This window comes from Sipha flava, unplaced genomic scaffold (assembly GCF_003268045.1).
Source record: "Sipha flava isolate LNK unplaced genomic scaffold, YSA_version1 210_pilon_pilon, whole genome shotgun sequence".
Taxonomy (NCBI): domain Eukaryota; kingdom Metazoa; phylum Arthropoda; class Insecta; order Hemiptera; family Aphididae; genus Sipha; species Sipha flava.
Genome location: NW_020272822.1, coordinates 475,798 through 502,381, shown reverse-complemented (window position 1 = coordinate 502,381; position 26,584 = coordinate 475,798). Strand labels below are relative to the sequence as shown.

The window sequence follows — 26,584 nt, the reverse complement described above, 5'->3', positions numbered from 1 at the left end:
AAAAAAAAACAGATTTTTAAATTACAATTACAAAGAAATTCTAAATATTATAAAATCAGATTTTTGATAAAGTTGGAAATACATGTTGTTTACGTGAACGTAACACTATTCAATCTGGTTGTATACTCTGGTTCATTTAGTAGAACTGACTATTATTATTTCTGTGGTATTCTTCTTCTTCAAATCTGTAATATTGTTCAGTAATATAATAAAATTAAAATAAGATATTATTTAGAGTTGTAAGTGATTTACTTATGAAAATGCTAATTTTTAACAATTTTCCCTTTTTTTTTAAATAATTTATACATTTCTGTTTCAATTGTGTGTTAGTAGATGGCAAATTTTTGTAGATATAAAAAAAATGCTACATTCAGTTTTATTAAAAAAAAGAAATTGCTCTTCTTTCAATTAATAAATAAAAAACTAATCCTACTCCCATAAAAAATTAATCTCCATCATACTTATATAATTTTATATGAAGCCGACCGATCTCTTCCATTGGAAAAACATTATTTAATCTTAACCATAATATTTGTTTTTAAATGTTTTAAATCAATTTCAGCAATACCATTTTTTGTTTATAGTTCAAATATTATCGTTTTCATAAGTAATAATGTATATTTTTAAAGAATATAAACTAAATACCTTAATGTAATGTTGATATTAAATATAACATAACTTATTGATTTTAATATTCCATAATTTATTATAATTATAGATAACAGTATTATTGACTAATGATGAAAAATCCATCCTTGCGAGCTTATTCTTTACGTTGTAAAGAAAATGACTTGAATTTCGGGACCTCTTATAAGATTGTTGTTCTTTAGGAGGTCTGAAGTCAACATGAATACTTATTAAAATTATTTTATTTATACATTACAATGTTACATTTGCTATTCAAAATAAATGTCACACTTAATAAAATAAATTAAAATTGATATTGTTAACTAAATATTTATGTGATTTATTATATAGTAATAATTTTTATTTTTAAATAATTTGTCATATGTTTCTATGTTTGAGTAGATAGTTAAAGAATTGTTGGTAAAAGTATCTACCAAAAGTGATGTTTATAATGCTGATGCTGATTGGTGCTCTGAAGATATGTTACCAAAAGGCACTAAATGTAGAGTGAGTAGTAACATATTTATTCAGCTATAAATGATTTTTTACTAATTTATTTATTTACATTAATGAATAGGCTGAAGGCATGAAAGCTATGGCAAGATGGCTTATTGGCTTAAAAAATGATAAAGTATCTGCTCAAAAAACTTTTAGAATGTTTAATGCTTTTTTGTCACAAAAAGGTGACCTTACACAATCTGGAATTTTATCAAAATCCGAATTAGCCTGGTTACGATTACAAGCTGGTTGTTCAATGTTGAAAATTTGTGAACAAAAAGGTGTTGGAGATCAATATACAGCTGAACAATTTTTTTTGCTTTCAAGACTTATGATGGTATATTTTAATTTTAGTGTTAGATTATTTTTTTTACCTACTTAAGTATAAATTAATTTTAAATATTTAAATTTTAGGATGAAGTTTTACAAGTACGAGAAATTTTTGCTGCAAAACTCCATAAAGGTTTAGGCAGAGGTTTACCATTCAAATGTCTACCATTAGATTTTATGGGAATGTATGCTTTAGCTGGACTCGAAGCTGATGAACGATTAAGGGGTAAAATTTATGACTATGTATTGAAAGATATTAATAGAAGACGAGAATATGCCCGAAATTTGACCCAAGGATCTGCTACTTGTATGTAATTTATGATATTTACTGAGTAATTCAAATATTAATATTTTAATTAATTTTAGGTTCAATTGAAAAAGCTATGGCACAATTACCTCATATTTTGCCTGATTATATGTTATTATTTGCTATTTCAATTTTAACACACTCTCCTGTGTATAAAGATAATAGAGATGAGGAAAGTCTGACATTAATGCAACAATGCTTATGGTTTATACTTGAACCACTTATCACTAAAAATGACTCTTATAATTTTGGTTTTTACAAAGAGATGTTGGAAAGAGTTAAGAATTATGTTGATGCTGTAGAACCAACTAATGAAACAGTCAATGCGGTAATTTTAAAATACAATTTGATATTATATGAGTCTTATATAATTCTCATATCTTTATGTAAATAAAGTTTTATACCATTCCCTGATAATAACTTTACAAAAAAAATGTTGTACTCCATTATTTGAACTGTTTCAGATTAAATAAATTTTTATTCATAATAGTATAATTTAATTGATAGCTATGTTCACAATTTTTGGCTTTTTAATTTGAACTTTAGTATTATATTTTAGATCACATCTATGTTGATATTAATCTGAATTCAGATTTTTTTTACTTTAAAACTATTTTTGTTCCAAAACTATCTCTGTCTTAAAGTAATTTACAATAATTAATATCATTAATCGTAACAATTTGTAATAACCAGGGACTTGATTCAATAAATTATGTAATATTATTAACCCTGAAACATCTATCAGCCTTCCACCACAACTTTGCCTGGCAATTTATTTTTCATATTGAAAATAAGTAGAATTTCTCTGTGCTATTTCAAGTTTTTTTTTTTTTTTAATGCATTAATTTTCTGTATACATTAAATGGTATAAATTCTTATAAACAAAGAAGAAGAAATTAGTACCATTATTTTATTTGGCATACATGTCGTATGCTATCTACCAACAAATTGTCGGTGTCGTATGCTATCTACCATAAACCAAACAGTTAACCACAGCAATAACTTTATAGATCCACGTACAGGTGGTCAAACATAGACTATTGAATGCTTATGGAAACAAATGCAAGTAAAGTATGGAATCAAAGCTCGTGGAGTGTCCAATCTTGAAAGACAGTTGTAAGAAGAAAAGTGGAGATCCGTCAATCAAAAAAATGTTTTTTACAAGATATAAAAAAACATTTTTGTAAAAAAAATTAAAAAAAATATGAACAACTGTTAACAGAGTATTTAAGATAGGACAACTGTGAACCACAGGCATTGATACGTATGTGTAGATTTTTGTGGATATGATTTTCTTGGTAGATAGCATATGACACGTGTGCCTTTTATTTTAACAGTAATATCACTATTTAATATTCAATTAATTTTTATTTAGAAAATGTGGGCTCTTTGTGATTTAGCAATGAGTGTATTAGTAGTGCATACTAGTACTTTTGAAACCTCTCCATTTTCCGAAATAAGAATATCAGCTATGTTCTTTAAGAGGCATGACGATCCCATGTTTGTAAATGTAAAAGTGTACTTGCCAGAAAAATTCCAAATTAAGGTAAGATAAATGCTGTTATTCAAGTATATTTTATAAAATATTATACTTTTAGCAAGTAAATAACAATGGAAAGAAAACAGGACTCTCAGCTGCCTTAAGAACTACAAAAACTAGAGCTCAAAAACATAATATTCCAACTAATCGACTTAATGAATCTAAAGTAGTGAGTATTTTTACTTAAACATATTACATTAAAAATCAAAGATAATTAATATGAAATTTAATAATATTTATTATTATAAATTAAATTTTATTTTGGTAAAATATCTAAAATCATATTTTTATTATAAAGTTTCATGATACTTACAATAATCTTGGGTAAATATTTGTAGTAACTAGTTATCTATACTGAGCCTTGAGGTTTCAGGCCTCTAAAAATATTTAATACTAGCTGAATTACTCGTCGTTGCCGGTTTTAAGTATATAAATGTATGTAACCTGCCAAGATTAAATTTTGTTAAATCTATTGAAATTTAAATTAATTAAGATTTTTGAAATAATATTTTATACATATTAATTTAGTTTTTAAGATAATGATTATTATCATAACCTATTCGATAAGTTATAGCTTACAACTACCTGAACCTCTACAGTTTGGTATTCTGTTGAATACATATAGCATCTCACTTCTCCGAATATTTTAACTTTTGTCAATAAGTTCATGGTCTTTTTGACTTAAAACCGAAACACTCTTGCAATTATATCATGTCGATCATATGATCTTTGACCGGGAAGTAAGAGCTCTTTTATCTCGTCCCAGTGAGGATTACATGTAAAAGTAATAAAAAGGTCAGGACGAGCATAATGTCTAACGTAGGTCATAGCATCTTGTGTTCTTTCGTGCATGTACCTTGGCCCACCAGTAAAAGTTTACGGGAGTGATAACCATTTGGCCTAACTGATAAGCTTCTATGTCTCGTCGTCCTTCTGCATCTTTTAAATTAATATAACTATCTGCACGCAATTTGGCTTGGTTGTTTTTGATGTAATTTAGTCTTTCAGTTTCAATTTTGGCGTATTCATCTACCAAATATTAACTGAAAAGAGAACGATAATTAACTAAATAGTTGTCTTCCCCTTCTCTGACCATTATTCTATATGAGTAAAAACTTGATGCAGAGACAGTTTTTTTAAGCGGTAACTTGGTTTTTGGATCGCGTTGTGGTATATTGATTGCATACCCATCATCCCCTCCCAACAAAACATTAAAGGATGCTGCAATGCGTCGTATGCTCGATGTATCTCACTGATACGATGAAGTGAGTTACTTCGGTTTTCGAGGATGATGTCTCCTTCAATCAAACTGCTGATCTACTAACACTAAAGCAACTTCATTTGCTGTTAGTGCATTATACCTGCCTCTATGTTCTTCTGGTGGTTTTTTATCTGCATGTATTACAACTTTAAATGACTCTGAAGGAGATATTTTATCGATGGTAAATTGTAATGATCAATTGTAAATTATGTGGTGGCATGTCTAGTAAATCCAATAAGTTTAAAAACTGTTGGATAATTTACAACTTCAGTAGCATCGCAAACTGTATCTAGATTTGTATGACACCAAGTTTTCTGGTAACAAATTTTGTATCTTGAGATTCAATTCGTTGACCTCCACATTTTTTGCTACTAAAATTGCTCTTTCTGCCAGCCACTCATGATTTGTGTATTGTCTGTGTACACTGGGACATATCTGGTCAATGAGAGCATCTTGTGAATAAATGATTGTGCAGAAATCGTTCGGTAATTTTATACATCCCGTTTCATCTGTAGTAACTTTCCCATCTCCAATATCTAACAATTGTTTTGAGAATCTTTTGCACGCAGCTTTTTTTGATTGAATCGAAATCGAAGTATCGAAATCGTTCGCTATCTATCTTTATATATATTTCGACCATGAATTGTTGACAAAGATTATGCATCGTAAAATAACTTAGTCCTGATCGCGTCTAATCATCAACCGATATGCATAATAATTTTTTGAACTAACATTCTTATTTGTTTTGGCACCTGTTGCGGGATCTTTTTGTTTAATATTTATGCAATACCCGTCATTTACTTCCAAAAATAAAAATAAAAGTTTTTAATTAGTTTTTAATAGTTTTTTAATAATTTTTTAATAGTTTTATTTAATATAATTCATTTTCAATAGCGCAGTTATCGACCTGGTCAAAAAATATTAAACCAATTTCAACCCTTTAAATTCAAAATTTTTCGAAAAATCTTTTCTTAGTGCACATTTACATCATAATAGCTATCTGTATGTCAAATTTCAGCCAGATCCGTCCAATGGTTTGAGCTGTGCGTTGATAGCAGTCAATCAGCTTACTGTTTTATATATACAGATATATTACCTATTAGTTGACAAAATAACTTATTAATGATAATATTCTATGTATCATTTTTTTTTTTTTTTTTTTTATTGAAATTAAGGATAATTTTAATATATGCTTTCTAGAAGTTAACGGTTTTCCTCAACATTTCTTAATAATAGTAATATTAAACTATAATCAACTATAAGTTGATGATATTGTTGTATTGATTTGGTTATATATTAAGTAGTATTAATTTTAGAATAATAAAGGTTTTTTTTTTTTAATATATGATTTTATCATAGGTAGAAATTGTATACTTATATTTTACTAATTGACTAATGATGACCAAACCATCCTTGCGAGCTTATTCCTTACATTGTAAGGTAGATGACTTGATTTGTGGGGCCTCCTAAGAACTGTTGTTTGTTAGGAGGTCTGAAGTCAATACAACATATATTAATAACCTCATTTTTTTTAAAAAAAGATAATATAACCATCATGAAATTATGTCTATTTATTAACTTCTACGGTAAAATGATTTGATTTATTAAACTTGTTATTAATCTCTGAAACTGTACCAATGTAGATTATACACCAATTTAGTAATCTCTTAACTTCCATGAAGTAATTAAATAGTTTTTATTCACAAATTATTTATTATTAAGAAACTTAAATAAATTATAGAATTACTATTTAATTATTAAATACTATATTGATATAATTTTTAAATGTGTAAATCATAATACATATTATTTTTTAATAGAATAATGATGTACCAGATTCCACTACGTTGGATATGTCTGTTGAAGTGCGTATAAATTATGTTGTAAAGAATTGTAAATTTCTATATTCTACTCTTGTTTATTTTATTTTTTTTGTAGAGAGAAGAAGAAGAAGAAGTTATTGAACCCAAACGTAGAAGAACAACACGTAACAATAATTTTAGTTGAACTTTATTAAGTATTGACTTAAATGTAATTTAAAATTGTTATATACTAAAAATTGTTAATAATTATTTATTTTGTTAATATTTTCTATATAATTTTTTAAAATTTTGAACTCTTAATATCATTTTCGTGTAACTATTTTTAAGTGACATTTTGGTATCAGTCTTGTCCACAAAACATAAATAAATGTATAAGACTTTTCTTCTCTATTAAAATATATCCTGAACTGTATTCCACTATGCTTGTTTAATATAAATTTTTTTTTTTCTAGATATATATATTATATATATTAAAATTTTCTATATTGTATAGTATTTAAATTAAAATACAAATAGGAGTTCAAATATTTTTGTTAATTTAATTAATTAATTTAGATTGATGTGATATCAAATCAATATTACTAAGATACACTTACAATTATGTAAAAATGTTGCCTTACCTATTAAAATGTAAGATATGACCTTAGAGAGCACTGTTAAATAATAAATAAATTAGTTCAAATCATATTTTTGTAAAAATTTTAAAAAAAAAAGTTAAAAAGAAAAAAATATTTTTTAAATTTGTCATTAGTTTAGTTTAATGTTTTCATTACTAAAATATAAGTACTTATGTAAAAATAAATTATTTTCTGAAAATAAATTGTATTTTTGATTGAAAGATTAGGTTTTTATTATTGATTGTTTTTGTTAATATATTATCATAAATTGGAACCAATATAATGAAATTCAACTATAATTCAGAGAGAAATATGAGTGCCATTAGATTAACTTCTTCATTTTATTACATCAAAGTAACTATATATCTAATAGTTACATAAGTATATTTAAAAAAATTTGTATTACTGATCTTTAATAATATATCCTAACAATTTAAAATATGTACAAACGATGCTGTTGATTTTAAAGATAACTTTGTTTATTTAAAGTTAATCGAGAGTCTTGATTAAATATTTTTAATTCATTTTATTTGCAATTCCTGTTTTAGGTGATTTAAGTATAAATTAATAATAATTTAATTCCATTAAGAAACATTAAACTGATATAGTCTAACTTTTACACTCTGAATCATTTTTTTTTTTTTTTTTGGGTAATATTACGTTGGTTTCAAGTTTATAATAGAAATACATTAATACTATTCATCTGATCTAGAAGTTTCACTTTTTCTTTTTTTTTTTTTTTTTGTCAAAAATCAACTGTACAGTCACCTTTATGATAAACATATATTTAATACAAAAATATGTATATTTTTAACATCAGTAGAAGAAACAATGAATAAAAACTATGAATAACAATTGCATTGGATAGTTAAGAATCTAAATAGTTTAAAAAAATCAGAACGACATTATTTTATTTTCATTGGGCAATCATCTATTAAGAACGGACTGTCTAACACACCATCACCTGCATGCACACCTCCTTCATTGCATGATGTTAACTTTGAACGCATCATATGTCCTACTTGTTCATTTATCAATATGTTATCACCATCACTAAAATATAAATTTTTAAATTAGTATAAACTTTTATTTTTCAACAACTAAAAGTCAAAATTAATTCTTAACACACCATAATATTATGCCAAAAATACCAAGTTCGGATACTACATCACATAAGGAAGAATTTTTCTTAAAATCTTGATTTGGTCTAATTAAGTAATTTTGTTGGACAGGAGGATTTATTTTGTCCATCAGTATCCATGCAGACCGTTCTTTACTGTTCATGCAACTAGTAAGTTTCTAAAAAACAATGGAAAAATTAATATATTTAGAAAAAAAATTCAAATACTTTTGTTACATGTCTGATATCTTCCCCATACAAGTTGTTGCCACCCCCTTCTCTTTGTGGTTTTAATACAAACCGTTCTGGACAGTCTAAAGCCATTTTAACAGCTTTATCACCATCTTCATTCTGAATAAAGAAGGAAATTAAATAATTTTTTTTTGACAAATCATATCTGCATAATTATTACTGACCAAGTCGAGAGCATATAATCCTGTGAACATTTTTCGAATATCAGTAGACTTTTTAGTATCTTTGATGAAACGTTCAAGCATTCCTGGAGTTGCTAGTGCTTGTTGTACCTAAAATTATTTAAACTTAATATTATAATTCTTACTTAATAAATTATTTGTTATTAAGAAGGTTCGTTCATTTTTTATTATGCTACATTTAAGAAAATAATTTGAATTCCTATAGTTTTGTTATATGATACAATGATTTTGTTACAGGTAAAACTTGACTAAATATATTAAAAAAATACTCAAATTAAATTAAGTTTTGTTTGCATACTTTTTTAGTTCCTGCCAGATGGTACTGAATGTTGGGACATTTTATGGCTTTTGAACGTTCAATCATCAAGCGTGCTGACCATTCAGCTTCACTATGATAATGATCAGGTGTATAACCAGCTCGGAAATAAACAACAGCAACTTTTTTTCCTTGACTAAATAAAACATTATTTTATATAATTTGTAGATAATGGTATTGTTAATTAGTTAGTAAATCATTCTTATCATTTACACAATAAGATCTTTGGTATCCGAAAGTTTTGCTTCATTTGCTATTTGAGTTAAATTCTTACGGATTACATTTAATTCTGGTTTTTGACGAGCAATTTCAAATTCATGAAAACGTTGGTCACAGACATTCATTGATTGATTTTCAATAATAATTAAAATGACTGAACTGAAAATATATTAAAAATATTATATTTTAAGCTTTTTATCAATCAATCCAATCAGATGTATGTGATTGGTTTATATAACTTATTCAATATGAATAATATAAATACAAAAAATATGAATAGCTAAACTTACTCTTTGTCATTAAAAAGTTCCCAAGCTTTAATGATTCCAGAACATAGGCCTTGTAAAGCTTTATTTTCGGGCAACTAAATTTAAAATATATATTATAAACAAGATGGAAAAAATTTAAAAAATTGTCTGATGATACAACATTTGTAAGGTCAATAAATAAAAAATGCTCACCATTTTCAATTTATCTAACAATCCCATCTGTTGGAAGAAAAACCTACAGAAAAAAAAAGATTATCAACAAAGAACATAAGTACCACTGAACATTTAACAATTTCTTCGTGTTAATATTACATTTAATTCAACATTAAAGACCTCTGTCTACGATAAATTATAATTTTGTACAATATTATTATTATTATTATTATTATTCAAAAAGGAAAAGTAAATGGAAGACTATTGTAGATAGTTATTAAAACTAAATAATTTTTTTACAATTGGAGTACTCGAAAGTAGGTATACATGAAGTATTAAGCCCGAATCTGCAGATAATAATGTACCTGTGAGTAGGGGCTGTCGATGTCAAACCGCCAAAGCTCGAAGCGATTGTGTTCAATTCCACTTGCTTCACGGAAGAAGAATTGCAAACATCCAACAAGTAGTCTGACCTCAATAATCCCAGACACCTTGACTGTAAAGCACCACACATCAACAAAATACACATTGTGTGTCCTTTCTGCGGTCTACAGAAGAATTGAGTGCAAACCCCGAGTAGAGGAGATTCACATTATTTTTATTTTTTAGTTTTTTTTTCCAAAATCCAACAAGCATTTTTTCCCTCAATATTTTCAATAAGTCAATGTTTATAGATACTATTCAAATGTATAAAATTTATTTTGATACAAATGTCACCAATGTTATAAAAATAATTAAATATTATGTATTAACATCTAACATTAAGCATTATATTAAATTATTATTCTATGATCATATAATGCTGATAGGCACGTGTGGTTGAAAAATTCAAACATTTTTTTTTTTTTTTTTTTTATTAACATATTAAATTCAGTAAAATTAAAAATCATTAAATGTTTATAAATTTTAGAGCTACCTTAGTTTTTAGGGTATTTTAATAATGTAACCTAGACAACCAGTGGCTTTTGCAACACCTTATATAATTATTATTTACAAAGATAAAACATTTGATATTTGATTTTAAGACCAAATATAATTTATCATTATTAAATTTTAAATTAATTTTTCTATTTTTTTCAATTTTTACCAAAATTAAATATATTTGTGCCAGATGGTATTTATTTTTTTTGTAAAAAATAAGTTATTACATATGCACATACTAATAATACTACAATATAGAGAAAACAGATTTGTATTTTTATTAATACTGATATAATAAGAAATATTTACTAACTTTTTTAAAATACTTAAGTATAATTTTAAATATGGTTATAATTGGTAAAAGTAAATAACTTTTGAGATATTTAATCAAATTGTATTCAATGGATGTTCTAGTTTACAATTTTCGCCTATAGTATGCCAATAACAAATTATTTTATACTTCTTTTTTTGCATATTACAGATACCTAATTGATAGTTAATTAAATTTCAATTAAATCTTTCTATTCATAATTTTAATTTGAGGTTTAGACTTATAGAAATTTGATTATAAGTAGTTAATCTATCCCGTCCAGCGCGACGATAGTGGCGCGAAGTAAAAAAAAAAAAAATAGCGTATTAGCCACGAATGTAATAACAGGAGCTAGAGTTGTACCATTGAAAAACCGTTAATCCTTTGTCCAGCTCTACAGGGCAAATGGCTGAACATAAAAGGTCATGTAAAGAATCAATCGATCAGAAATGTTATGCAGATGGGAGCAGAAAAACTCACAATCAGATAAGTTAAATAGCATAAAAGTTATAAGTAAAAATATTCAAGTAATTTTAAGCCCGATTTTTCGTATGCTACGATAATTTCGTACAAATATAATGTTATCCCCTAATTCGCCGCTTCATCCATCCACTCCACTACCAGCGTTGTTGCCGTTGCGTAGTGCGACCATAGAGTAAGCATATACGACGAATAACGACAACGCACGGACAGTTGGGACGACGGTGATGCGGAGAAACCCGCCAACATTTATACTTTCAAATACAACTTATACTTAGCCAATATATTTTTTACTTGGCAGGAAGTGTAAATAAATATAATTGAGTAATCCACATCGTAAATTTCGTAAATAATTCAATAATTTATAAACAATATGTGTTGGCTAAGTGTTTAACTTTACAATTAATTTAATATTTTGTCGTTATAGGTATTTGTAATATTACAAACTGACATTTTACTAAGTTTCCATATTATATCACGTCGTTAAAAGATTTAGTCATCACCAAATTTATTATCCAAATTTATCATTATTTTTTTTTATCATACCTTTTTTTTTTTTACACGGAGTTATAACAAAGTGTTTTTGGTGGGATTATAAGTTCAAATACAATAAATTAATTTTTTATTTTGAGTAAATTTATATTTTTGTCTGGTACTAAAAAGTTTCATAAATACTTAAATTAGGTTTAAAATAAAACTGAAAATCATATTTATTTATATTTAAATTGTCTAATACTTTAGTATAATAATTTTATCTTACTATACTTATATAATGGACCATTATAAGCATTATTAATGGTATGTCGATTCTTGAGCATGAGATATTTAGAAGCGCTAAAATAATTAGAGGTGATTTTAAACTATTTCATTGTAGTAAATATTAAAATTACAAATGATTTATAATTTTAAATTCAATTTATAATTCTTATTATTTAAGTTTATTATATAACTTAGGTATGCTATGATATATTAATAATTTGAAATCATAATTTGAAACATAACTTCTTTAATTTATAACAAAATTTATAAAATTTATTTTTCTCACAACTTTTCTATTAAAACAATTTAATTGCACAGTAAGATCAGCTTGCCATTAAGTTACCATTAAATCAAAAATATTACCAGACAAACATTGATAAGATACAATAATAATAATGGTCCAATTACATTGAAGATCAACTAGTAACTGTGTTATGGTTTTCAATATTTATCACAAAACTTAATTATTAATATATATTTCCAATAATTTAATATTTATAAATGTGTATCAATGATTAATATTAGTTACACCAAAAAGTTAGCCTCCCCATATTTATCATTACTACTAGAATAAAATAATAACATTTGATAGAAACATTTGTCCTACACTCAAGTGTTCATGTCCAAATATCATACAACCTTATATATTTATAATTAAAGTAAAAAATATTCAACTGTAAATATAATTTTATATTCTCATATTTCAGAAATATACTCTATGTTTAAATTTTTTATGAATCAAAAATTAAATTTTTTTTTATTAAAAAAAAACACATTAAAAGTTCAAATATATTTAATATATGTTAACTTAAATGTTTATTAATTACTGCTCCAAAATATTTGTAATATTTTTCATTGCTTTACTTATACTAACAAATGCAATTAAAGCAATAATGCAATATCTATAAGAAAAAAAAATAATACTGTTAAATAAGTGCCATCAAATATTATTTTGTTAGTATACAATTTAAGGCAAGGTATAAAGAAGTTTATATTCAATAATCATACACCACATATTATAGAAATCAATATATTAGTTATTAAGCTGAAATTTAATAGCAATATAAAGCTAAATTCACATGATACATTTGTAAATTACAGAAAATAATAGACCATTTTGTTATTACTCAATAAATTCTCCAATGGGTTCAGATAATATAATTTATAAGATGTATTGTAAGATGAAATGCTTTATTTTTATTTTCAGAACATTTAAGAATATATTTCTATTATAAGAAGCACTAACTAATCTGTAGCTTATAAAAGACAAAGGTCTAATATGAAAAAAATGAAAAGAAAATAATCTGGGTTCAGGTATACAGAAATTTAGATGAGATAAATCCTGACCTGTGAATGTCCCCGGAAACGATACCAAGCCAACCAAATCCGCTAGCAATTGTGTTCATTTCAACTTGTTTGATGTAATAACCGCTTGCTTCCTTTTCTTGCATGAAGTCTGAGCGCAACATTCCAAGGCTTATGCGCTTTAAAAATCATTCAAGATAAGCATTACGTCCCCAATGAAATTAAAACTATAATCTCATAGCATGTTCAAAAGAAACACTAATGAATTATTGTTAATATTTCAATTTGCAAAAATAGAATCATTATTATTTCTTGAAATAATATTCTTTTTATCATTATTATCACTAATTATTTATGTTAGTATTGTTTTCATTTTATTTTTATGTTAAAAAGCATGAAGTATAATGTAAATAAATTATGTCACATTTTACTAAATGATTTATTAAAAAGCTTATTTTATAAATTTTATTAATTTTTTTTAATATACTAATAAATGTATGACCCACTAAGCAAGATATTATCTTAAATACAATTCAAAATGCTTGTTGAATATAAATTATAAATAAGATGAATCATTTTATCATGCTTGATAAATATAAAAAACTTACCTGTGCAAAGCCTTCACTTCTTACAGTTTCATATAAATTGAATAAATTACGTGTAAATTCATCAACTTCTATGGTTCTATAAATAAGTTATGTGTTTATTTTATAATCACTTATTTAACAGTTAATAAATAAATATAATACTTTTCTAAACAAGAGTATAAAAATGCATGATCATTAGAAACATAATGAGTCAGTTCATTTAATGCTGGTTGAATTGAGACTGCTTTTTGGAACTCAGAACGTGGAAAAACTGAAGGTAATAATGTAAATGGTACCACAGTTAAAGAATCATTGGAATACTGTTTTTTTGATCTCATACCACCGCCTATAAATATTTATATAAGTTAATTTGCAATTCATTAAAAGTAAAAAAAATATATATAAAAATAATAACCATGCATAATAGTCCAATCTTTTAATTTTTGTATAAGATCTTCAAATTCATTTTCAGCCAAGTTAATCGGAAGTGATAAACATGGATTTAAGTACACTGCCATTTTACAAACTAAGATATTCAGATATGAATCTAAATAACAAAACTTGAATGAAACTATTAATCTATAATAATAATCAACAATAAAAAACAAAAGTAATAACCTTTTATATGAACCATTAATATACATACATATTAAGCCAGTCAATATTTTGAAAGAAGCACTAAATAATTGTTATTTGGTTTTCAGTCACTTAATAAATGTACCTAATAATAAATTTAACACACACATACATGTAGGCATAAACTGGGGGACAATTGCCCCCCTAGAATAAATTAGGAGGGACAGTGCCTCCTCTGATGTTCAACATAACTTGTTTTAAAATAAGTACAAAATAGCTGATTATAGTTATTACTATAACATTTTTTTTTTTAAATCTTAATTATAAATTTTCGCTTATCTAACCTAATGTTAGAAAATGAATAATTTTATATAATAATATGTAAGTAGTAAAGCGGCGTTTAGCCAGGGATACCCTTTTCGTTAGATATGTAATTATATTTTGCTCCCCCCCCCTAATAAATTTCCAAGTTACGCCTATTTACATACACACTGGTATACCCAGTAATGAAGAAGCCAAGCTAAAAGCAAACCAAGCTATATTATCCATTGAATCAACTACCAAACAAAGATATATTCAGAATAATTTTGATCAAACTTTCATCCAGCAATGGCAATCCCATTGAAACATCATAAAAAACAACAAGTTAAAATATATTTAAAAAAAACATTCATAAATGACAATTCCCCTTCAACACATCCCATAAAGTAGACATTATAACCACTAAAACCAGAAAAGGCCATACTCATCTCATTAGCTCTTACTCCTTCAACCAACAAACAGCTAATCTGCCAACAATACAATACACCACTGGCAATAGAATACCTCACACTCCAATGTTCTAATTACAACAAAGAACAACACATTCTAAAACACCCCACCAACACGGAGGAAATACTAAATGGAGCTAACATAGATGCCATCTACAATTATTAAAATGCTATTAAATTTATAAACCTATTATAAAAATCAGTTAAATGTAAATATATATTTATTTATTATTAAGTAACCCTATGTAAAATCTTAGATAAATGACCCTATATGTTGAAGCATTATCCTCAATGAAAAAATATAATAATAACAAAAAAAAAATTGAATTAATGAATAATTTTAATATAAAAATTAAAATTAATATTATAGTTATTAAAAAATTCATCAATGTATAAAAATATTATAAATTTTAATTATTTCTAAAGAAATAAATGTCTTAACATGGAACATATATTATTTGGTATTTATGAATGATATTTATAAAACATTTTATAAAATTTCAAAAAATTCATAAATAAACAAAAATATTAAAATATTTATCTATTACTTGCTATTTATTTTTCATAAATCATTATTTATAAAATATTTCTACAAGCTTCAATAACTCCAAATGATTAAATAAACATATAATTTTATAAATTAACCGAAAAAATAATACATCTACTAAAATATAACAATTTTGTAACAATTAGTGTTAACTTTTTTATGCATTTTTTATGGATTATATAAGTTTTTAAATTAAAAATACGAAATACTCCAAATAACTATTTAACTGTTGTAGCAAACCCCGTATCCTTAGTTATACTTATTCTTATACTTATACTTAACCCGTATCCTTAGTTCATAGCCCAAAAATATAATGAGATGATTAAGAATAAATTAAAAAATAGTTAACTAAGGTATGCAGAACCTTTTTTTTATGGCCCTCTAAATATATAAAATTGTGTTTAACATTTTAATTTTATATCTTAAACTGTAATAAATAAAATAAAATGTAATTATTATACTACATATATATATATTGTTCTCAAGTTCTCACAAAATATAAGCTTTTATGAAAATAGTATACATGATATTATTATATATTTTTTTCAAAATGAGTTAGTAAGGTTAACCTCGTATTATAAAATTAACAATATGATATTTGCTGTCCATAAATATATTAGAAATATTAGAATTGGAGGTTAAAATTGTATTTTTACCTATGTTAATTTTGATTTTGTATGTAACCCTCCATAAAAACTGATAAGAAATAAGGCTCTCATAAATAAAAAAGTTACCAGCCACTGATAAATTTAGCAGTTAATTACAAATTAATATAAATTAAAAAAAAAAAATAGTCATGGAATTTTATAACAATTTTTAATCAAGTATGATTGGTTATTTTTTTTATAAAATGCTATAAACTATATAAGTAACAATGTAGTTAATTTAACTCACCAATAATCTTATATATAGATAATATATTAATAGATGATATATTAATTAGAAATGTCATAAAATTAATTTTAGTAAGACTTTAATTATACTATGTTACAGATATAATAAAAAATCATACGGCTTAATTGTTATGGCCTTGGATGATAAGATTATATTTCCATATTTCCATCTCTTCTAATTATTTGGTTGTATAAGTCAATAATTGTATCCAATTCGTATACTTATCGAGCAATAACTGTCAATTACACTATATTATCAAATCGAACATTTATAAACGTTGTTCTCAATTATATAGATAAACATGCATCATAATATTTTACTTCCTTTGAATGTTATAAAAGATATTATTAAACACAGATAATAGAAAAATATACTGTACAAGCTATCATATAAATTAGAACTTATAGTTAAAAAATTATCGTTAATGATATATTATTGACATACTACGCATATCACACTTTTCCTATCCATCTTTTTTGATAATGTATCTATGCATTAAACTATATGATAATTGGAATGCTCACCAAGCAGTGTTACCCGAGAGAGAATGTTAGAACGAGATAGGACATACTAATGGTGTTACTATCTTTGTCTTGCACATGGTACATATTACACAATGACGCATCTATTATACATTTATCTCGATATTAGTTTAGTTTAATTCTTAGAACTTGTATATCCTTATTTATTTTTTAACTTCCACAAAATCTTTTTGATTATTTTAACAGAATATAAATAATTTATAATACAACAAGTAATGAATCATACTTTTCTTGTGGACTTATAAATTTTACATATAAATCATTAAATGTAAAAGAAATTGCAGGAAATTGTATGTTAGGAATAAATTAACTAGTAAATTGAAAGTTAGAAGGTTTTAATTCATTACTATAAGTATATAAAATAACGACAATTTTATTTTTAGTAAAATAATATTTATTAAAATAAAACATAGTATATATAGTATTAATAATTGAAAGAAAAGTTACTTACACTACTTACCTGAAGCTGTATCTACTACTTATCTTAAATTGTACTTACTACTTTCCTAACTTAACTTAATATTGTAGAATTATAATCTAGAAACGATTAATAGGTACTGGAAAGATCCAGTAAACAAAATCTTCAATACATTTTTGTTATAATTCTTGGCCAAAATTTCCTAAAATAAATAATCATTTAAAGATACTATAAGAAATTGTAGATACTTCAACTATAATCATAACCTTGGAGTTAAATGATCTGTTAAGTTAACTAAGTAACTTATGTTGAGTTGACTTCAACTAGATTTTTCTGTAATGATTGTTGTTTAAAGTAATCAATTACTTCATGTAAAATACCTGGGTTGCAATGTCTAGTAGCTAACCATCTACGAATAGTAGATGGATCTGGTATTGTACATACTTCTTTGCCTTATAAACTCATATACTCTAGGGGAATAAAAATGCAATGTTAAACAAAATTCCCGTATTTCTTCTGAATATGATTTGTGATTTGAAGCATAATTTACATTAGCAATTTCATTTTTAAATAAAGCAAAAGGTAGAAAAGAATCAAATTGGTTCTTAAAAATATCTTCAACAGTATCTCCAATTAAGTGATTATATTTTAATTAATTGAACATTTCACGCATACTACTTACTCGCTTATCTCTTCTAATAAATTTCTGTTGCAAAATCCTCTTATCTCGACGTAAATTTTGTAATGTTCTGTCTAACTCTTCCCCGGTTAATTTAGTCTATACGCCAATGGCTACAAACTTGGTTTATATGGTATGCTATATCGGTTATGTTTACATTGGTCTTATGGCTGGTGGGGCGTCACCCGATTGCGGCCCAAAGTAACCTTTTTACCTTTTCACCTATCCCGATTGCGGCCCGTACATAGCAGGTAGGAATTACTATTCAAGTGGTTATCAAAACCAAATAAATATCCCAATTGCGTCCGATACGTACTTTGACATCGTAATCAACTATCGTAATCACGATTCACACGATAACCAATATTTGGCGTGGTAATTTCCATAGATGTATACAACAACTATTAACTATTTTTTTACTGTAGACAATTTAATATTTAAATATTCGACTATTTATTGACTATTTACTGACATAATTGTATTTCATATCTTTATATATTGTAAAAAATTTATTTTTTTGTTATTTTACTATTTGTTACTGCAATCTTGTAATTATACTTTTAACATAAATATTAAACATTTTGTGAACCAATGTGTGTCTGGACGCAATCGGGCAACTTTGGGCTGGTGAGCATTTCAGTTCATCATATACAGTATGACTCGCTTAAAACGCTCCCGCTTAAAACGCCATTTTCCGTCGGTCCCTAGACAGTTCCTATACTAGTCAATGTAAAAACCACCAATTAAGACGCTCGGGTTTTCTCTATCTCATTGGATAAAACGCTCTTTTGTTTAGCAGATTATGATAAATTTTAATAGGTTTGTGGAAATATAAATATAAATTTTACTTGTTTACGTATTCTTATTGTTGTATCGTTTTATTTTATCACAGTGGCGTAGCCAGGATTTTTAAATGGGGGGGGGGGCTAACTACTTTATTGGATAAGTAAGGTAAGAGAGGATATGAGAATTCAGTCTTAACCCCCCCTCACCATCTACCACCAAGTTTCTAAACGTAATTCAAGCATTTTAGTATAGTTTTAAAAATATTTATTAATATATAATTAATATAATTAATATAATTAATTAATATAATAATAATAATAATAATTTTGGTATCAGTGTTCAGTCACTTGCTCCACTCTGACAGCTGCATCCTCTTAGGCGAATTTCTGGTAAATTCAGTTATTATTTCACTTTCATCGAATTGTTCTTTTTTATTTATATTAGCCGTAGCTAACCCATTCAGTCTGTTCAGTCCATTCAGTTCCGACATGGTGATTCTTAAAAAAAAATTTAAGCAATTAAGTGCTGAAAACGTTCTTTCCGGAGTGAAAGAGGTAACGTGGCGAATAATTGTAAAAGTATTTTAATGTTAGGTCGAAGATTGGTGTGATGAGAGAGTGAATCAAGAGCAGAATTCGGTTTTGGAATAGTATTTTGACTCCATTGTTGCTTCCATATGAACAGGTTAGCTCTGATTATAGATGAGGTATCATCATGGAGATCTTGGACATATATTTTAGCAGTTTTTATAATATTTTTATCGTCATACATATTTAAATTGGTCGGAATAAGTTCTTCAAATGGCATAACATCAATAAGCCTTTAATTAAAACGAGCATCCATTGATTCTATTAAATAGTCAAGATACATTATACATATAAACACGGCCCATGGGGGGGGGGGCTATAGGCCCCTTAGCCCCCCCTTGGCTACGCCACTGTTTTATCACTATACCTATTTTATCATTACCTATTATTATTACCCAGTATCTACTCTAACAATTACTGCTGGGTTGCAACACCTAACAGAAATTCGAAAAGTATTATCCTTTGTAGAAAATGTTGAAGAAATGTAACCCAACATTTCAACGAGACAACCCAGTCTCAACAAAATAGAAAACTTTCTTGCTGAGACGCATTGTCAGCATCGTAAACAAACAAAAATATATCAATTTTTAAATAAACAATAATAAAATATTTAATAATAATTTTTTTTAAATTAAATTCAGTAGCAAAAAATATATGTATACATTTATGTCATTACATATACATATATAATTTATTAGTGTATTGCCCGTTAAATTATATTCAATAATAAAAAAATTAACTCCACATTTCAATCACTTCATTTTTTTTCCAATCCCGCATAAGACACTTTTCCGCTTAAAACGCTCTAGAGAGCTGGTCTCTTAAAGAATGTCTTAAGCAAGTTTTACTATAGTTCAATGATGAACGATTAATAATTTTATCAGCATATCTATTATCATCAAGCTACAGTCTGTGATAAAAGTTACGAGTCCATTACAATATTTTTACAATTATTTTTGAGACTTTATCTTCTTAAGTTTGTTCTAGGTCCACAATAAACAGCTAGAACAAGTTTCGTTTCCTCATTCAAGTGGGTGCTCTTTGTCGTTGTCGCTCCTCCGCTTTTCGCTCCTTCAAGATTCTTCCGACCATGTCCGAGATGCATTTGTGTTACAATATTCGAGACAGTGAGTTTGCTAATACCCAGATATGAGCAAACTTCGCTCTTCCACATATCCCATGCGTCGCAGGCTAAAACAGCATGTTCTGCGTTATCAGTCCCTTGTCCACAGATCGGACACACGTCAGTATCTGTCCAGTTAAACCTTTTCAAATACGCCTGGAAGCAGCCATGGCCAGTCAGGAACTGGGTCATGTGGAAGCTGACGTTACCATGATTTCTGCTACACCATGCTTTTAGATCTGAAATCAATCTGAATGTCCATCGCCCATCATGTGAAGCTTCCCATTTTGGGAAGCTATATTGCCCTCTCCAAGGTATTTTCCAAGTTACGCCACTGGTCATATCCATTGTTTTGATTGTTTTTTTAACACTTTTGTATACTTTGTGGCAACGTGCAGATAGGACTTGACTGATTGTGACCGGTAGTGAGAACTGTACATCATAATCCTTGACCGTGACTTGACCATGACCGGACCGAACGGAGAATACTAGTGTGAATCGAGCTTAATATTTTCACTACAATCTTGTATTTTAGAAATAATAACTTAATTTTCATTGTCATTATATTCTAAAAATAAAATTATGGGTTTTTCTAATTTTATAGAAAAAGGTAAACCGGTTGTGATGTATAACGTCTTTGATATTTGATACTATTGATAAGAAACACTTTCAAGTGCGTAGCGTTTTTTCCGTTACCACTTACTTGTTATTCACGTGTTAAGGCAACACATTATTAATATGTAAATTAAATTTGTTTTCTTCTAAATAATAAAAGTTACAGTCATAACGTATAAAATCATATCTTATTAATTATTTGGTACTTCTATGATTCTAACACGGTATCAAACATTATACCGGTATAAAAAATAATCTAAAAAAAATATGGAAAAATGCTTTCAATTTTATAAAAAATTCACTATAAAAATGCGTTACACAATTTATTTATTGTAGTTTAAAAACGATATTATAAAAATCATGTTACCAAACGTATTTAATTATTTTTATTTAACATAATAATAATAAAATAAGTACCTATTTATTTAATATTTACATTTAATTTAACTTTATTTAAATTTAATTTATTTCGCAACTAGCTGTTATGATCTTCGTTGAACTCTTGCAAACAGAAAAATTTCTTTTGACAATTTTAATTTTTATCTATTTTTGATAAAATGGATACATATGCCGATATGCTCGTATTTAAAAGTTTATCAATTTAGTAAATTACATACAGTTTAAATGATGGGCATAATGGAATGATTTCAATAATTGAAATATAAGTATTCGATACATTTTTATAATCAAGAGATGTTTCCATATAATTATTCGAAATATTAATAATCGAGATACGTGATTAGTGATGGACACAATGGACGATTTCAATGATTTCTGAGAAATTTTTGTTGTTTAATGGTTGAGTAATTCAAAAATTATATCTATATATTTATGTCTAACTTTAAAATATAAATAACTAACAATAACCGTATACCCATCAATATTTGTCTAACGACCAATCCTACGAGTAGCACGAGTCGAAAATATACATACTCACAGTCGACAACTAGTACCTATTTACCAGCCATACACGTTACGATCTACCGAAGAGGTCTACCTGTGCAGGTATACCGGACGTCTGTCGTGTCTCTGGTGTACCGGAGAGGTCTTCAGTTTTTTCACGATGGGATCGAACGAGGACACAACTAGCTTTGTTAGCCCTCGCGTTAATTATGAAAAAAAAAAGAAACAAAACCAGTGAAAAGCCTCAATTTCTCTGAGTTTTTCCATGAGCAATTTATAAGCAGCTTCTTTTTTTGTATCGATCATGGTACTCTTTGTTTTTGACTATCCAAAGGCACACGTATGCGTTTTATATATTTCAATAAAATCTTCAAGGACTTTTTTAGAAAAATCTGTTAGTGCCATTTTTGCGTATTGAATTTTTGATACACGTGACTAGTGGTAGACACTACCGAGTGAAAACTATTAAACTATTCGGTAGTTGAAACTATCTATTTACTCGGTTGTTTAACCGATTAACCCGATTGTTTTCAGACAATCTAAACAATCGACCGTTTTCGTTGTATCTGAGTACTACTTAATTAGTATTAATGCTTGTTTTTTGATTTGTCTATTTCCGGATCTATTTCAGTGTATGATTTATTATTATTTTATTATTAATAAAAATATATATAATATAAAATATTAATAAAATTTTTATTATTTTATTATTTACATGTTTATTTCATAATTTCACTTCCCAAAACAATTGTTCTATCGTTTAGAAGCATTTTAAAAAGGATTCAAATGACTGAAACGTGGTTATTTGCACTATTTATAAAAATAATTATAAAAGATCTAATGATACAACTAATTTATTGGATCACCTAAAAATAAGTAAATAAGTCTGGTTTTATACTTGTGGTTTGTGATTTAGTGCAGTGCTGGCCCGACGGTTTTCAGGGCCCGGTGCAGAATTTTGCGGGGCCCCATACAAATATATTAATTTATTAATTTATTAATTGTTTATATAAATCTATGTTTTTTCGTATTATTATATAACTCAATATATACTATAACTGTATTTCGAACTGTTGTCGACGATAAACAATTTTACAAGTGCATGCGCGTATAATACTTCAAAGCTATGCGTAATTGGTACCATGATAAAATAAATATTTAATCTTAATTTTCATCGATAACAACCCGTTTACTGAGAAGACCACACGACCACGTGGGTGGCGATTTAGATTTTTTTTGGGAGGGCTGTGATATTTTCTCCAACTGAAATTCCCCAATTCAGCTTATTAAAAACAAAAGTTGGAAAATTATTATACAAAATTAACCTATTATAGCGAAAACAAGTAACAACTATACAACGTAAACCGATCACCGTGATAGTGTTATCGGTCGTCGCCGTCACTTCTCAAAAATTTTTTAACACATAGGGGTTCGTATAAAAATTGTACGGTGATTGAGACGCCACAACGCGTGTATATCAGTAAATTAATTCTAGGTAAAAGAATTCGAAATTACGATAATGCAGCAGTACCGTACGTCAAAATTAAGCACAATGTATCAATCTCAATGGTATAATCGTTACGATCAAAATCGTCGACTCTTTACATGAATAACTTGTTCGTTGTTACTAATCTTTATAAAATTATATTGAACTTTTACGATTTATATCTGATAGGACATAATAAGCAGACTTAATAAACAATTCCTGGATTTCGGGGAGGGGGGACTGAAGCCCCCTTAGCCCCTCCATAAATATACCCCTGTGGGACCCCATACAAGCGCGGGGCCCGGTGCGGTCGCACCGTTTGCCCCCCTCCTAGGGCCGGCACTGATTTAGTGATTGATTTTCAGTGTTCAGTGATTTCAGCAGACCATAAATGGCATTGCAAGAATTCGATCAAATTTTCGACTGTTGTTTCCAAAAATTAACTAACTAGTAGTGATAGGCACTATCGAGTGAAAACTAACGGACTATTCGGTAGTTTAAACTATCTATTCACTCGGTTGTTTAAATGATTATCTTGATTGTTTTCGGACTATCTATTAATGTATAAAATAATATTCTATAGTTTCGATTGACTCAATCGTTTTTAAAACTTTCGATAGTCAAAACTAGTCGGTAGCGCCTATCACTACACGTGACAATACGATATCAATACGACACGATGACAACGTTTGACAACAACTGACGCGACCTGCGCAGGCGACCGAAATAGATGCACACACTGACAGGTATACCGTACGGTTACACTGGAAAGAATTGATTTTTGATCTTGTACCGGTCGCCTCTACAGGTTAAAAAAACTGCACAGGTCTATTCCCATACACGCTCTGGTGTACCTGCGCAGGCATGCCTGCACAGGTAGACCTCTCCGGTAGACCGTAAGGCTACGGCTACATTGGAATCGTTTCCGATCCGACCAACATCCTACTCATCCAATATTTGTGGCTACATCATAATACTTATTTCAGATATTTGTCAACTGGTATGTCATTTCGAGCTTTAGAATTTTCATTTAAGCGACATCATTACACCATTGGTAAAATCGTTGAAGATGTTTGTGTTGCAATATGGAATCAACTTTTTACCAAACATATGCCGATTCCCAATAAAGAAAACTATTTAAAAAATATCATCAACATTTGAAGTACTATGGAATTTTCCGCATGTTGTTGGTTGCTTGGATGGAAAACATCTACGGGTAAAGTGTCCAAAAAAGTCTGGCAGTATGTTTTTCAATTACAAAGGTTATTCAATTGTATTACAAGGAGTTGCAGATGCGAATTACAAATTCATATTTGTAGATGTAGGAGCCTACGGTAAGCAGATACGTTTTTAGCCTCAGATTTATATGACATACTTCATAACTACAACAATGTATTACCTCTTCCTACAAAAATCAAAGATACCGAAATTGATATGCCATATGTAATGCTTGCTGATGACGCCTACCCTTTAAAAGAATATATTTTGAAGCCATATTCAAAGCGACAACTGACACATGAAGAAATGATATTTAATTATAGACTTTCACGTTGTAGACGTTGTGTCGAATGTGCGTTTGGAATAATGTGTACCAAGTGGAGACTATTATACAAACCTATCGAAACTAAAATTGAAAAAGCAGAAAACATTGCCAAAGCCATTACTTTACTGCATAACATTATAATAGATTTAGATGGAAGCCCTAACGCGATGGCAATAGAAGAAGCAATGGAAAGTTTCGAATTTCAAAAAAATAATCAAGAAATTACAAATATTTCACGAAAAAGTCTTAATAGATATTCAAATAATGCAAAACAACTTAGAGATACATTGAAATCATATTTTAACAGTCCAATTGGAAAAATTTCATTTCAAGAAATTTGTTGTTATGGAAAAAAAATTAATTAAATAATAAGTTTAGTCATGGTCCATGATATATTTTACACTGTAAAATATTATATACTAATATTATATAATATTATATAAATAATAATAATAATGTAATATAATAATAATAATAATAATATATACTATTTTTATACTACTATAATACTACTTTAATATGTACTATCTAATATCTATTATTAATTTGTATTCCTTTTATATACAGGTATGATGAAAAAAATAATTAAGTTTCAAATGTTTCAAATGTTTCAATATAATAAATATGTTAATATTATATAAAATAATATTTGACTTACCTCTCAATATTTCATTGACCTCTTTCCATTCTTTCTGTTTTAAGTTTCTGTTTTGATATTGTGATGTCCTTTTGTCCCATAATGCTGGTTTTGAGTGAATAATTTCAAATAGGCGCTATTTATCATATTCCATAATTAAATTTAAATTTATTAAATTTATTAAGTTATTTTACTTTTAATATACAATTTTAATTTTAATTTATTTAGTTTAACAAAATTATTGAACACACTGCAGACACAATTGACAAATCACAAATGTCAGGCACGACAAGACAACAAGTACACGTGTGGGTACATGTCGTGACCTGTACACACTCACACACAATAAAAACAATAAATATGGTAGTAATAAATTTTAGGTTTGGTAATTTGATTATAATTTTAATCAAAAAAAACTTTATTTTGTCCGACTCGTCGGATGAAAAACAAATCAATTTGTTTTAAAACCGACGTATCCGACTAGTCGGTACGTCGGAAACGGTCGGAACGGATAAATATAGCCACTACCGAAATTATACATAGTTTGTTTTTCTTCCGACTAGTCAGATTATCGGATCGGATCGGAAACGATTCCAATGTAG

General features: G+C 27.4%; 3 protein-coding genes across 10 annotated transcripts; 2 read left to right on the top strand and 1 right to left on the bottom strand.

Moving 5' to 3' along the window:
* Window positions 1-1,029: 1,029 nt before the first annotated feature.
* Window positions 1,030-6,811, top strand: LOC112682775 (sister chromatid cohesion protein PDS5 homolog B-B-like; the record flags this gene model as incomplete). The annotated part of the gene is made up of 8 exons (XM_025553500.1): window positions 1,030-1,134; window positions 1,205-1,462; window positions 1,540-1,762; window positions 1,822-2,090; window positions 3,138-3,308; window positions 3,361-3,471; window positions 6,384-6,428; window positions 6,502-6,811. Coding segments are annotated over 8 exons (1,251 nt in total), but the record flags the coding sequence as incomplete, so codon positions are not given.
* Window positions 6,812-7,789: 978 nt separating this feature from the next.
* On the bottom strand, window positions 7,790-26,145 carry LOC112682755 (glutathione synthetase-like). 8 transcript variants are annotated; one of them, XM_025553463.1, is made up of 14 exons: window positions 26,004-26,145; window positions 14,292-14,423; window positions 14,039-14,222; window positions 13,898-13,973; window positions 13,332-13,468; window positions 9,880-10,062; window positions 9,554-9,596; window positions 9,383-9,456; window positions 9,087-9,251; window positions 8,856-9,009; window positions 8,540-8,647; window positions 8,361-8,474; window positions 8,133-8,302; window positions 7,790-8,056 (listed from the first exon to the last, which is right to left on the bottom strand). In XM_025553463.1, the coding sequence occupies exons 2-14, from the start codon at window positions 14,392-14,394 to the stop codon at window positions 7,909-7,911; spliced, it is 1,659 nt and encodes a 552-aa protein (XP_025409248.1). In that variant the 5' UTR covers window positions 14,395-14,423; window positions 26,004-26,145; the 3' UTR covers window positions 7,790-7,908. The 8 variants fall into 8 exon arrangements, with proteins under 8 accessions (XP_025409248.1, XP_025409247.1, XP_025409249.1 ...); XM_025553462.1 differs by lacking the exon at window positions 26,004-26,145 and adding an exon at window positions 16,782-17,056; XM_025553464.1 differs by lacking the exon at window positions 26,004-26,145 and adding an exon at window positions 16,664-16,699.
* On the top strand, window positions 25,237-25,710 carry LOC112682778. The gene has a single exon (XM_025553504.1). The coding sequence runs from the start codon at window positions 25,237-25,239 to the stop codon at window positions 25,708-25,710; it is 474 nt and encodes a 157-aa protein (XP_025409289.1).
* Window positions 26,146-26,584: the final 439 nt, after the last annotated feature.